The 15,614-nt window shown below is 42.1% G+C and overlaps 1 protein-coding gene across 1 annotated transcript; it reads left to right on the top strand.

Moving 5' to 3' along the window:
• The first annotated feature begins 342 nt into the window (after positions 1-342).
• On the top strand, positions 343-15,430 carry LOC135102560 (uncharacterized). The gene is given in 17 exon segments (XM_064007841.1): positions 343-503; positions 3,127-3,331; positions 3,452-3,586; positions 3,756-3,913; positions 4,439-4,575; positions 4,781-4,951; positions 5,232-5,420; positions 5,549-5,671; positions 5,827-5,917; positions 6,291-6,493; positions 11,711-11,875; positions 12,488-12,676; positions 12,814-12,936; positions 13,756-13,822; positions 13,825-13,851; positions 14,227-14,378; positions 15,268-15,430. Coding segments are annotated over 17 exon segments (2,247 nt in total). The 5' UTR covers positions 343-499; the 3' UTR covers positions 15,376-15,430.
• The last annotated feature ends 184 nt before the right edge of the window (positions 15,431-15,614 follow it).

The following is a 15,614-nucleotide window of genomic DNA, read 5'->3' as shown; positions in this document are numbered from 1 at the left end:
TGTGAGAGAAAGGAAGAGAGAGAGAGAGAGAGAGAGAGAGAGAGAGAGAGAGAGAGAGAGAGAGAGAGAGAGAGAGAGAGAGAAATCATATTGTGAATTGCGATGACGGATTAAGATTTCTGCACCGCAACAAAGAAATCACCAGCACGATAATTTTTGTATCAGTGCAGAAGCTCAAAGATGACGCCACGTTGCCCGCATCACGCAGGGGCAGGCTGAATGAAGTGATGCGAGAACCCGCTGCGCGTCAGGCCACTAGATGCCTGACACTTCCAGGCGAGTGGCAACTGTTCATCATTTGTAGCACATTTAAGAAACTATATCAAGGAGCGGCGGCCTCACTCGATCACTGCCACGCCCTTCCTTTCAAGACCAGTCAGCCCCACATGTCCTGAAGATTTCTTACTGAATTAGACTAAGGAGTGATCACTGAGGCCCTGCTGGACTAAACTTTCCTTGACATCGCCTTTGTATTTCGACAAACTCCACCACTAGAAATATGGGTAAGGACATGTTGATAATTTACAATATTGTCCTTCACTGTCTGTGTATAGTGTGCTGACCATCTACATAGGTCTGGTCTTCTTGTGTAAAATGTGGGGAGGATCGTGTTTACTGGGATTGCAGGATAGCATGTAGGGTCAACTATAATTATCAAGTACACCTTTACCTTTCACTCAAAAACTGTAAGCAACAATCATCCCTACGAGTTTTTGAATAAGCGCTACAACATTTTCATTTCTCACTAAGCCAGAGAGAGAGCATTCATCGGCAGTAGTAGAGCTCACGGCACTGCTGGACTTGAGAACCAGCAATAAGTTCCTTTTGTGTTGCGTTGCAAGTATTGAGGCGATGGGACACTGATGATATTCTTTGTAGTGTCGTTCAGTTCTGAGGCACACAAAACAAGAGAGAGAGAGAGAGAGAGAGAGAGAGAGAGAGAGAGAGAGAGAGAGAGAGAGAGAGAGAGAGATCTGTATTGTCTGGTGCCAAAACAGTACCGTGTGTCGCATCATCTTGTAATGAGAGGGATTGGAAGGGAAGGCGGCGGGAACACACTCGTATTGATAGGTTGTGGAAAGTAACCAAATAGCGCGAACCTAGAGGACGCTGGTGAATTTCGATAATTTTCTACCATTTGTCTTCCTGTCTCCTCCTCCTCCTCCTCCTCTTAACATTAATACTACAGTTGTTGTTATTGTTGTTATTGTTATTGTTGTTGTTGTTGTTGTTGTTGTTGTTGTTGTTGTTGTTGTTGTTGTTGTTGTTGCTGTTGCTGCTGCTGCTGCTGCTGCTGCTGCCCCTCCTCCTCCTCCTTCCACTGCTTCTACTACTACTACTACTACTACTACTACTACTAGTAGTAGTAGTAGTAGTAGTAGTAGTAGTAGTAGTAGTAGTAGTAGTAGTAGTAGTAGAAGTAGTAGTAGTGGAGTAGTAGTGGTAGTCGAAGTAATAATAGCAGCAACAGCAACAGCAGCAGCAGCAGCAGCATTAGTGTTAGGAGGAGGAGGAGGAGGAGGAGGAGGAGGAGGTGATGATAGTAATGAGGATGTGAAGGAAAAAGATGAAAAGGAGGAAGGAGGAGGAAGGCAAATGCTTTGAAGCATACGACAAGTCCCCAACACTTCTAATGTATTATGTACAAGTTCCGATTATGAGTAGTTGGTTACTTTCCATAGCCAGACATTACGTTCCCCAAAGCGACAGATAACTCCGTCGACTCCTTATCCTCTCACGAGATAACGCAATATAAGATATTTCGGTCCAAGACATAACTGAACTTTACTCTGCGCAGATTCTCTCTCTCTCTCTCTCTCTCTCTCTCTCTCTCTCTCTCTCTCTCTCTCTCTCTCTCTCTCTCTCTCTCTCTCTCTCTCTCTCTCTTTTTTCTCTCTCTCTCTTACTTAAATACAACTTGCATCTAATCGCACATGAACCCTGATATATAGTGCGGAAAACAAACACAGAATGCACCGATCGATTGGAGCAAGGTCGGTAGAGGGTAAAGCTGCCACGGCAATTAAAACACCGAAGAAAACATTACCGATGCCACTTGTGATTCCTTGTGTTTTGCTCTCTCTCTCTCTCTCTCTCTCTCTCTCTCTCTCTCTCTCTCTCTCTCTCTCTCTCTCTCTCTCTCTCTCTCTTCACCTATCTATTGAGGAAAGCAGGACATTGGCAGAGAGAAAGAATAATAAAAAGAGATGATTCTTAGCGATTAACACTTCTCATACACCCTTACAAAAAATCTCCCCCCACCTGATTGACAAAAATCTTAATTCCCCCTTAGCTTTTTTAATTCTTCCCCAGCGGGTGGGTGAATCACAAAGGCTCATGGTTAGTCCAGGTCACAAGACAGAGGTGACGCATAACCCACCAGCAGATTAAGTGGATAGGAGATGGCGACAAATGCAAGGTAAGGGAGAAGAGGCGGGGAGTGAGCAGTGGGGGGGAACAGGGACAGCGGGGGACAGGAAGGTGGCGTGAGTGGCTCCACCAATTATGCGTTTTTTAGGTGAAAGCCAGATCTTCCTCAGACGCGTGTCATCACTTTGTTATCATATGATATCGCAAAAACAGGGAAGCTGCGCCGCCTTGTTGCCACGTCGCTGGTGGGGAGGAAGCGGCGTATATATCTGCAGCTCTCTGGTGACGGAAGAATTAGCCTATAATGTGTCATCTGATAGGGAAGACTGAGAGTAGGGGGAGGAGGGAGGAAGAGGAATTCGGCCTTCACCTTGAACCTAAGCTCAAGTATGGTGATATTGGGCAGTACCTTGACAATGACACCCTCCCTCCACCACCTTCACCTTGGCACCACACCAATACTACCACCACTACTGTATAAATTTTGTTATCATTGATCAGTATTTACAGAACATGAATCTTTCGTAAACGCTGTTCGATCACTGTACTAACGTCGCCTTATTACATCCGCATGGCTACATCTGATAAAACCTCGCCGCATGATGCTGACGGAAATAAAATAATAATCGAGGAGATCCATAAACTACACACGCATAATTTTATTTTTAGCATCAACAGTTTTTACCCTCAAAATTATTCACATTTACTTCACTAAGCAGAAGCATCATGAGTCATTACGCGTCCTTCCTCCACCAGCACGCTTCATCAGCAACAACAAGGGAGAAAGCGAGGAGGTCCGTCAGAAGATGAAGAATTACTGGCAAGTGTACCGACCCTCCCTAGAGTCTATGATGCTTTCCGATAAAGCTGTCTATCTGCACGAGAACGACCAGAACGAAATTTTCTCCTACCTGCCCAGCTACCAAGGCAAACGAGTCCTGGAACTCGGCGCAGGCATTGGGTGAGTGACGTTTCGGGTATAGTTTAGCGTATCTTCTACCCCTACTTTGCCTTTCCTTTACAGATCTGTCATTCTACCTTCATCTAAAATCCTCAGACGGTTTTACTTTCACCCTTGCAGGAGATTTACCTCTAAGTTAGCAACAATAGCGGGTCATGTGACAGCCGTGGACTTCATGGAGCAGTACATCGAGAAGAACCGAGAAGAGAACGGCCACTTCAAAAACGTGGCCTTCAAGTGTGCCGATGTGACCAAGTAAGTGCACACCCAGGTAGGCCAGAAGCGCTGGACCTCCTGTCAAGATTACTTCCTGTTGTATCGCACTGTCTACTTTCTCGCACAATTCACGACAAACTATGGAAAACATCTTTATGAAAGGCACTTATCTCTTCTCCCGAGCGTAAGCACCACGTCCTTTGCTCAGATTGGACTTCCCTGCCGGATCATTCGACTTAGTCTTCAGCAACTGGCTCTTCATGTACCTCAGCGACGCCGAGACGGACGGCGTTTTCCGCAAGATTATAGACTGGCTCACGCCCAACGGTCACTTCTTCCTCAGGGAGTCTTGCTACCACCAATCAGGTCAGTACACAGAATAAAGCTGAGAATGAGTACAAAATCTTATGCAGCGAGGTAGAGAGGGAGGCATGAGGTTAGCGAGTTCAGAAAGTCTTTAAGAATTTGCCAAATTAAACTTTAAATAGTTAGGTGTAGCTAAATTATACTAGCAAGAACCTCATCGCTGTGAAAACTTGACACTGACGGGTAGACAAATAAATAGACTGGCCTCTCTTAATAAACACACACACACACACACACACACACACACACACACACACACACACACACACACACACACACACACACACGCACACACACACACACGCACACACACATTCATCGAATTCTCTGCTCAAAACAAGCAATTTAAGCACGTAAGGAAATTTTCTCTCTAGCGACATTTCTGAGTACGAACTGACTACACAGCACCCCTCTCAAGTAAGTAAATAAATAATAAATAAAATAAATAAATAAACAAATAAATTCCTATCCAATCTTCTAAAAGTGATTGGTTAGGTTTATACTTCAAGTGCAGTCTCCCTGCAGGCAACATGGCGAGGAACAACAACCCCACCCTGTACCGCACGCCGATCGACTACTGCCAGATGCTGCATCAAATCTCTTCCGCTAACAAGGCAGGCTACAAGATCATCCGTGGGAAAAGCATCCTCACCTACATCCAGGTCAGTGGCGGCACTCAGTCCCTATTCTTGCAGTGCCACCATCCAGTACCATCCTAGACCACAGAGTATAGACCACCACCATTAAGCCATCCAGGCTCACCCAACAAAGTAAATACCACCACCACTAACACTACCTACGTAGATCCATCCTACAGAGTACATTATTTAGACCACCAGCACTAACGCAATTCTGCGCGGCTTTCAGTACCACGGGAACCCAAACCAGATGTGTTTCTTGGCGCGGCGGGTGGACGGGAAGGAGCTGGACCAACTAGGACAGTACCTTGAATCCCGCGACTCGGTGGAGTTCATCAGGGCAAAGGAGAGGATCTGCGGTCACAACTGGCTCTCCACAGGGGGCGAGTTCACCACAAGGGTGAGAGAGGCTCACAATGATTCAGCATTTAGTCGTTTTCTTGAAAAAAAAAAAATCCTTCAGTTAGGCTTTCCTGAGTCCTCATTGAACCAACACACACACCTTAGGCCAGGCTTCGGGTGGACACATATGTGCCCCGCGGTCACGGCCAGTAGTCAGTGTTAGAACAGATTCCTTCCTACCACAAGTCATGCAGGTCATTCTTTAGAACGTTATTTCTGACGTGACACTTGCGTCATCACGAATGTGAGTCTCAGGCGTGTTCCTTATATGGCGGCAGGATTTCTGTGCCCAACTGGGTCTCCACCCAGACCAGAGAGTGCTAGACGTGGGCTGCGGCACGGGAGGCTCCGCGGTGTACCTCGCTCGCCAGTACGGAGTTCACGTGCACGGCGTCGACCTCTCCTCCAACATGATCCACGTTGCCATTGAGAGACAAAGCAAGCTGGAGCATCAGGTCAAGAAGAGAGTAAGTTTGCTTCCTCCACTACTAAACAGCTCACCTCAAAACAGGCCTTTAGTTTGAAATATAATGTCTCATCATTTTTAAGGAAACTTAATGTACAACTCACTGTTCTGTCTCTACTGTTCCAACAGCTGCAATTCGAAATCAGCGACATCCTGATGGTGGAGTACGAGGCTGAATCTTACGACGTCATCTACAGCCGCGACAGCCTCCTCTACATTGGTGACAGGGACAAGCTCTTCAAGAAATTCTTCGTGAGTAAAGTGCAGCTGTGAACACTTCGGTCTGCCTCTCTGCATGTCAGTGTTAGTTCGTGCCACTCGTGCCGTTTCGCAATCTGATGATTAGCGTCAATCTTCAATGTCTCTCATCTCCATAAAAACACAAAGTTCTTTTCTGGTGCCTACAGAGATGGCTTCGGCCCGGCGGGACTCTCTTTATCACTGACTTCTGCACCGGAGCCGTCCCGCCCTCCAAGGACTTCCTGAACTTTACAAGCTGTGAGTTGCTCTCTCTCTCTCTCTCTCTCTCTCTCTCTCTCTCTCTCTCTCTCTCTCTCTCTCTCTCTCTCTCTCTCTCTCTCTCTCTCTCTCTCTCTCTAATCCAGTCTCTAAGAGGAACAAGTAATATAATTTTGTCACTATAAGTCAGGAGCCTTGAATTTATCAATATTTCTAAATACTTGCTCCTTACTTGTGAAAATTGCCAACTATGTTATATAGTGAAACGTTATGATGAAAGAATGTACCGCAATACGTACTATGTGTGCATGTCATGTGTATGTTGGTAGTGAGGCAAAATGGGCAACAGATGTTGCAGCGGTCCGTGTTAGGGACTGATATGCCTTGCTGAACTTTGCTGTGCGTCACGCAGGTCACTCTCTCTGCCCCATGGAGACCTACGAAGCAGAGCTGCGCAGCGCGGGATTCACGGACGTAGCGGCCAGAGATCTCCGATGGGAAGCCAATGACGTACACCAGAGAGAGCTGACTGCCTTCACCGCCGCCCAAGAGGCTTTCATCGCAGACTTTGACGAAGACCAATACGCTGCCATCACAGACCTCTGGACCAACAAGGTGGGCTGCCGACCCTTCAGTTCTCCCGCCAAATGATATATATATATATATATATATATATATATATATATATATATATATATATATATATATATATATATATATATATATATATAATACACACACATACACACACACACACACACACACACACACACACACACACACACACACACACACACATACTCAAAGTAAAATACAGTCTGGCAATGACGTTAAACATAGTATCCCTCCCTAAGAATAATAAACGTATATACGCGTAATTATGCAGATCCGATGGAACCGCGAGAACCAACTCACCTGGTGTTCCTTCACTGCGCATCGGGAGGCGAACTGAGCATGGACGTCCTGGGGAAGAAAGAAATACATGCTAAGAACGTGTCATTAACTGATATAATAGAACAAGGAGGAGGACAAGAGTGAGAACGAAAACGAGGAAGAGAACGGGGATGAACATTAATATGGAATGAGTTAGAGTGTTAAACAGTATACATAATACAAAATACCAAACATAACTGACAACTGCACTAAGGCTGATATTGAAAGTGACCTGACTTGCTGAGCTGCTGAAATAATTATATATATATATATATATATATATATATATATATATAGAGAGAGAGAGAGAGAGAGAGAGAGAGAGAGAGAGAGAGAGAGAGAGAGAGAGAGAGAGAGAGAGAGAGAGAGAGAGAGAGAGAGAGAGAGAGAGAGAGGTGAATCATGTGTGACCTCCGTTTCCCCCCAGCACACTTACGCCTTATCTTGATCCATCTTACACCACACAATAAAGTATCACAGCGTCTTGAAAAATTACAATGTAATGAACATAATGCTTTAAAAAATCAAATTAAATAAAAGTTACAAACCAGACATCAAGTATAAATAAGATTCACCTGTATTGTTATGGCAGAAACAAAGCCTTACTGGTCGGGTTTTAATAAGACTTCCACCTGACCTGTTGTTATTATTGTTGTTGTTGTTGTTATTGCTGTTTTTCAACACTGTTCTTACTAGTGAGTCCTTCATACGGAACACGTGGAAGATTATTTTAATTACTGAGGAAACAAAACCAGGAGGCAGTAGGCACTACTAAAACGATAATTACTCCCAGTGAGATCTAAAGCACTGGATCAGGGGGTGCTATGAACTTATTAAATCCAGCTGTGACCTCACTAAAGTTTTTTGATTTATCCTCAACAGGAAGATTCTTAAACATCTATCGCTTCACATCCTTCTATCTGATCGCTGATATGGGTTCCGTCAAGGCCGCTCTACTGTTGATCTGGCTTTCTTTACCGAGTCTTGGTCATCCTTTTAGGGATTTTGGCGAAACTTTGCTGTTGCCTTGGACATATCAAAAGCTTTTGATAGAGTCTGACACATAGCGTTGATTTCCAAACTACCCTCCTACAGCTTCTATCCTTCTCTCTGAAACTTCCTATTGTAACTTCTCTGTAACTTATCTCTGTACCGTCCTATTGCTTTAATTTCCTGCCTATCTAAAGTTTTTGAATCTATCCTCAACAGAAAGATTCTTAAACATCTATCACTTCACAACCTTCTATATGATCGCCAGGAGGGGTTCCGTCAAGGCCGCTCTACTGGTGATCTGTCTTTCCTTACCGAGTCTCGGTCATCCTCTTTTAGAGATTTTGGTGAAACTTTTGCTGTTGCTTTGGACATATCAAAAAGCTTTTGATAGAGTCTGGCACAAAGCGTTGATTTCCAAACTACCCTTCTCTCAGTAACTTCATTCCAAGTTTCCTTTCTGGCCATTCTATTGTTGCTGTGGTAGACGGCCACTGTTCTCCTAAATCTATTAACAGTGGTGTTCCTCAGGGTTCTGTCCTGTCACCCACTCTCTTCTTATTATTCATCAATGACCTTCTAAACCAAACTTCTTGTCCTATCCACTCCTATGCTGATGATACTACCCTGCACTTTTCCACGTCTTTTCATAGACGTCCAACACTTCAGCAAGTAAACATTTCACGCAGAGAAGCCAAAGAACCCCTGACTTCTGATCTTCCTAAAATTTCTGATTGGGGCAGACCAAACTTAGTATTGTTCAATGCCTCAAAAACTCAATTCCTCCATCTATTAACTCGACACGGCCTTCCAGACAATTATCCCCTCTTCTTCCATGATAGTCAACTGTCCCCCTCTTCTACAATGAAAATCCTCGGTCTGTCTTTTACTTATAATATGAACTGGAAATTTCATATCTTATCTCTTATATGAAGTTTTTCTCACCCCCCCTCCCCCAGTTGCTAACTCTCTGCCTTATCCGTCCATGTATGGAGTATGCTTCACAAGTATGGAGGGGTTCCACTCATACCGCTCTTCTAGACAGGGTAGAATCAAAAGCTTTTCGTCTCATTAACTCCTCTCCTCTAACTGACTGTCTTCAGCCTCTCTCTTATCGCCGCAATGTTGCATCTCTCTAGCTATCTTCTACCGCTATTTTCATGCTAACTGCTCTTCTGATCTTGCTAACTGCATGCCTCCCCTCCTCCCGCGGCCTCGCTGCACAAGACTTTCTTTTTTCTCTCACCCCTATTCTGTCCACCTCTCTAATGTAAGAGTTAACCAGTATTCTCAATCATTCATCCCTTTCTCTGGTAAACTCTGGAACTCCCTGCCTGCTTCTGCATTTCCACCTTCCTATGACTTGAACTCCTTCAAGAGGGAGATTTCAAGACACTTATCATTCAGTTCTTGACTGCCGCTTTGGACCCTTTTATGGAACTGGCATCTCAGTGAGCTTTTTTTTATTTATTTTTTTATTTTTGTTGCCCTTGGCCAGTGTCCCTCCTATATAAAAAAAAAAAGTACAATGTGTTCATCAGCTGCTACATCTACTACTACTACTACTACTACTACTGCTACTACTACTACTACTATTACTACTACTATATTAGGATTAATCTTCTGGAGCGTTAAAGTACAAAAAAGTACATACAAGTTCCAAAGTACAATTGAAGTTATATTTAGTACTGGTCAGACCTTACCTAGATTATGCAGTGGAGTTCTTGTCTCCATATTACAGAAGATATAAGTCTGTTAGAATCTGTACATAGGAGAATGACTAAAAAGATACAAGGGATGGGAAATGTTCCTTACGATGGAGTCTGAGACTTTTAAATTTACATTCCTTAGAGAGGCTTTGGTTAAGAGGGTATCTGTTAATAGTATAAGAGAGAGTGAGAGTGACATCAATAAAATTCTCAGGATAGACAAAAATAATAGATTCAAGCTTCATAAAGTTAGATTTTACAATGGAAACAGGAAGGAGCTAATTTTCATATAAAGTGGTATTGCAGATGAATGGAACAGACTCAGCAATCAGGGGTTTGTTAGTGTCAATTAAGGCTTTAGGAAACTTCAAATACTAGTAGCATCTCAACAGTAGAAACCTCCATCATGACAACCTTCACACATGGTCTGTTTGTACGATAAATGTGATAATAACTTTAGCCTTGATTTACACATAAAGATACAAAAATATTCAACATTTTTTTTTTTCGTTTCTTGAAAATACACTGGTGAATAAATGGTAAAACATATTTTAATACACATTATAAACGTTTCATCTGCCAATAGATATTAAAGAACAAAACTACGACAAAGGAGGTCAAACGAATGAACGATATTAAAGTCCGAGAATGCACAGAGATACTCTGATTCATGCAGGTTGACCACACCGGCTAAGTTATATATGGCAGACATTGGAAATATACGTGACTTGAGCCTAGCCAACGTCTCCGTGGCGCAGCGTGTGACACATGAATAAGGCAAGGAAACATAGATACAATACAACTCCTAAATTATAAGGCAGATAAGTGTAATACGTACAGTGAGAGAGAGAGAGAGAGAGAGAGAGAGAGAGAGAGAGAGAGAGAGAGAGAGAGAGAGAGAGAGAGAGAGAGAGAGAGAGAGATTAATTTTAAATGTCTTAACAAACCTTTACTAAGAAGGTTATTTGAGTTAATTACAGTATATATATATATATATATATATATATATATATATATATATATATATATATATATATATATATATATATATATATATATATATATATATATATATAAAACTATGGTATCTGGGAAGATGAAATCTACGACTAAAGCCGCTATATATGCTTCTCTAATAACCAAGGTCTCACACACACACACACAATCTGGGCAGCCACTCAGCATCGTCGGCCAGCCTACCAACACTCAGCATAAAACCACGGAGGGCGGAGCATTCACCCACCGTGGCAACAGCGATACAGATTATACGACATACAGTGCACTATCTGACACGCGGGAGGTTTCACCACGGAAAATTCCTCCGCTGTCCTCTCGCTAGTTCCTAGCTCTCTCTCTCTCTCTCTCTCTCTCTCTCTCTCTCTCTCTCTCTCTCTCTCACAACATTATCGCAGCATCACCATCACTACCAAGGTGTCCTCAAACCAACAGAGGATACACACACTGACGCGTTGGGGTGAACATAACGGAAAATTCACCCACTTGTCTTTTCGTCATCCTGTCTGCTGGGGATATCTTCTCGCCCTCCGTATTATCACTGGAACAAACCATAAGGCATCGCCAGTCACCAGCTCGCGGCGACGTTGGAAGCCTCTCAAGTAAGGAAAGAGCTACTCGCTTCACTTGTGGGGAGTCTATAATAATTTTTACGAACATTTATTTACATTTTTTTAAACAAGCTCATTTATCGTCTTATCAATTATAATCGATACTGATTTTTTTTTTTTTTTTTTTTTGGTGAGTGTGTGTATGGGCGTTACTCATGCACAAGCATGAAAAGCCAGTAGACATTTTGTTAGGTAAGCGCTTTATTGCGAAATATTAAAGTGTACTGCAATCTTTATGCGTATGGCAATCATACCATTACTTCTGCATACATTCGATTTGCAGCCAAGTAAATCGTGTTTGGAAAGATCCGCTGACATACGATATTATTTCAAGTAACATGAAAACAAGTTTGTAAACTTCATTCAATCTATCGTCGCTTTATAACGTGCATCACTTCAGTCACAACTTTAATGGTTCAAGTTAGATATATTTCAGAACAAATTTACATAACCTATTTGAATTTTTCTCAAAGCCAGTCTTGTTTGTAATTTACGTAATAAACCTTTTTAGTATGAAAATTAGAATATCATGCCATTATAGTGATGGAACTCTGGTAATTATTTCTTTTCCACAGGAACACTTCTCTTTCCTGAGTAGTGAGGTCATCATGAGCAGAAAGACGGAGGCCGCCTCACAGAAATTCCTGGACACCAACCAGTACTCCAACGATTCCATTCTCAGATATGAGAGAATCTTTGGCCACACCTGGGTGTCCACGGGAGGAGAAACGACCACCAAGGTGAGGTGTGTCAGGGTGGTTGCAAGCCATAAGTATGTGCTGGCTGTAATAGCTCTGTTGTCACTGCATGCAGCGCTTCACTCCGGGCGGGAGGAATCCCCCGGAGGATGGTTGTATAAGTCTGACCCCAGGATGGCCGTTGTAAAATTCTCATGTTCACGATTTTCCTGTACAATAACCCAAACGTATTTTTTGTCATAACTCATAACAACTTACCTTCACACGGTAATGATATAGCTTGCCAGAAACTTCACCAAACCCTTGTATGGCTGGAGGTGAGGCAATGTTTACATCCAGATGAACTCTCCCGGCAGCCAGGTGGTGTTCCATGGCGAGATAGATGATCCATCATTAGCAATGAGTAACAAAGTTCTCCATTCACCACAAAATCACCTTCAAGTAACGTAATGTTGACCAGTTACTTTCCACGTTTGCCTTTTACAGACCACACACACCCGCATCTTGTCCTCACAAAAAGGGAACACGAAAAATGGTTGTGGCAACCCTAAGGGACTGCAGACAGTCGATCCTGCTTTCGATTGTGTTTTTGCCGTAAAAATTACGAAAACATTGTACATAAGTGCCATAGTAATAAACTATATTATTTTCCAGGATTTTCTAATAAAACTGGGGCTGGAACCTGGACAGCGAGTGCTGGACGTAGGCTGCGGCACGGGCGGCTCAGCCTTCTTCATGGCCAGGCAATATGGCGTCTACGTTCATGGCCTCGACCTTTCCACCAACATGATTTCCATTGCTCAAGACAGACTCAGTCGTGAATACAAGAATATACAGGAAAAGGTACCTGACAGGATACTCTCTACCTATCCCCGTATCTCCTCCATCTCTAGAATATCTTGGTTTCCACTTGTAACATATAATGCATTTTTCTATTAATTTACTAATTTTGATCAAGAAAAGTAACAATTTCCTCACAGGTAAAGTTCGAGTTGGCGGACGCAACTAAGGTGGAGCTTGAGAAAGACGGCTACGATGTCATCTACTCGCGAGATACCATCCTCCATATTCCAGACAAGGAAAACCTCCTAAAGACTTTTTATGTGGGTCCTCAATAATTATTTATATAGTCTTTACGTCACAATCAGATCCTTAATCATCCACTATCATCCACAATCATCTACGTTCCTTTTTCCCTTTTTCAAACTTTATAATTTTAATTGGGAATCTACAGTTGCCAGCCTTTGTAAAGCCTGCACTTCGAAACTGATGATTTTATCCGAAGTTAGTCATAGGAATCGAGCCCCGGGCCCTGATAGGGCTCTCAAAGTTCAGGACGTGTTATTGTGTTATACTAAGCTGAATTTGTGTTCTCAAACACAACAAGTAATATAATTAAAAGGTTGAGTGTCCAAGCCGTGATATTGGAATAACCCGTGACACTGCGTACAAAAGCGCAGCAAAGTATGGTATACACGTTTTGACGATCGTCATGGCCCTCGTGAATTTGGCCGATGTTAACTGACCACACAACCCAAGACCCCGAAAAATTTAGGAGAATAATTATGATGCATTTCTGTAGAGTAAACATTTCCTTAGTTCACGATTCTTTTTCTTGGACTGGGGGGAGGGCCTCCATATTCTGATCACCTTTTCTTCGATATTTCTCAACACATGTCGGTTCTAATCACGCTTAAATTACCACACATAAAGGGGAACTCAAGAACAGAAAAAAAAAAAAAAAATTCTACCCACGAGAGCAGGACATTTTATATGCAGGACTATTATCGCACGGGCTACAGGGAGATAGGTGGACCTAGACTATCTGCTCATTACAGTTTTGGCCATAATACTAATCACCATACCTAAAGGAACTTAGGCAGCCCTTCACTGTCCAGTTGCTACAAACTGTTTTCTTGCAGACGTGGCTGAAACCTGGAGGCACACTGTTTATCACTGATTATTGTCGCGGGGACCAAAAACACTCGCAGAGTTCTTGGAATATGTTCATAGGAGAGGTAAGTACAAAACAGCAAAACAGCAAAAAAGATCCAATAAAAGATTGAAATTTATCGTTCCATGTGGTATCTATTAAGCTCAGCAATAAAATCACACTTGTTGAATGGGTACTTAAGTTGGCATGAACATCACTTAAGATGAAGTTACTACTCAGTTTTCTCATTAAATGTTTCCACATAATTTTAGTAAGGTCACTGCTTTGTCAGTAGTGTAGAGTATTTCTCCACTCACTGATTCAGAGCTGTCTCACATTGTAATACTGAATTTCACGATAGCATAGCATGCATTTAAGTGATGTCTTAAGTGTCGCCCGAAAGAGAGCCCTGTCAGGACCCTTCCCATATGAAAGGGAAACTTTTAAGATTGCACTGCAGGTTATGACTTGCGGACTGTGCAAGAGTATGGGAAGGTGATAGAGCAGGCAGGCTTCCGAGAGGTGCAGGCAGTGGACCTCACACAGACCTTCATCTCCATCCTCACCAATGAACTCAAGTACTTCCAACCCCAAAGGAAGGCTTTCATCAAGGTAGGCATCTTAAAAAATATTACTGATAAATGTAAAATTCAAGAGAAAAAAGTTTAGCACTCTCCAGTTTGGTGTTAAGATTTATTACATATGTATTTTGTTCTTCTGTAGCTGGTGTTATTTCCAGGGGTGGTGTATTTATGTTCAATATTAGAATTTAAATACATTTGAATACAGTATTTGGCTGTATTCATATTCAGATTCAGATAATAAGATGAATAATGTTAGATTTATCATCAGAGATTACAGAGACACTGCTCTTAGCTGGTGTCACGATACATGCCCTGCCCATCACTCGAGTCCTGATGTCAGCGTGACATTTCACTATGGTGAAATAGTAATCACCTACCCAACTGGCAGTTCTATCTTTGTGTAAGCTGCTTCAGATTCAATACCTCATAGTTACTCATGTTTCTAAGCTGTGCCTAATTTTGGGAATGATTCCGAGATGGGAAGTCAGGCTGCAGTAGGGATTTATTATATTTCCTCATAATTATTGCCAATCAATTGGATTAAAAATGTTACTGTTTCAGTTTTATATTACAATTCTATAAATATGATTAAAGATGATGGTGGGCGTTCAAAAGGAAAAGGTTTAAGAAATCACTTTTCTATGTTGCATTAAGCTTGTAACAATAGCCAGTTAAGTGTATTGAAGGACTACAGTAAAGTAGACAGCAGGATATCTCTTAAAAGTCCATTTTTCTGATGTTCATCATATACTGCTGGTTTGCAAATATGTATATTATCTCGTACATAACAAATGTGAAAAATTGAAAAATATAAGTACATATTCAGTGTATTTTTTGCCAGGGCAATGAAATCTGTAATCAGTATAGGCTCTAATATAGAATTAAGTTAATTTATTTAGTATTTCCCTTTTCCCCAGGATTATTCTGAGAAAGCCTTCCAGGATATTGTGGATGGATGGAAAGCTAAGCTGGTTCGCTGTGGGGCTGGTGACCAGGCCTGGGGAATGTTTTTGGCTAAAAAGTAATGGGCTTTATCCTGTATTTTAAGCACACCAATAACAACTTTCTTTAAGAAAGCAATATGAATTACTATTTTTCCTTTCACTTTTTGTTATATTTATTTAAAATCCATTTACTATTATCATTAAATAACTATTTCATACACTGAGCTGGAAACAAACTTAAAAACCTTAATGTCATACACACCCAAAGAGACAGATCTCAAATCTTTACACATATAGGTTTCAAATCACTTGGTCAAAGG

This window comes from Scylla paramamosain, chromosome 8 (assembly GCF_035594125.1).
Source record: "Scylla paramamosain isolate STU-SP2022 chromosome 8, ASM3559412v1, whole genome shotgun sequence".
NCBI classification, from domain to species: domain Eukaryota; kingdom Metazoa; phylum Arthropoda; class Malacostraca; order Decapoda; family Portunidae; genus Scylla; species Scylla paramamosain.
This window is presented reverse-complemented; position numbering and strand designations above follow the sequence as displayed.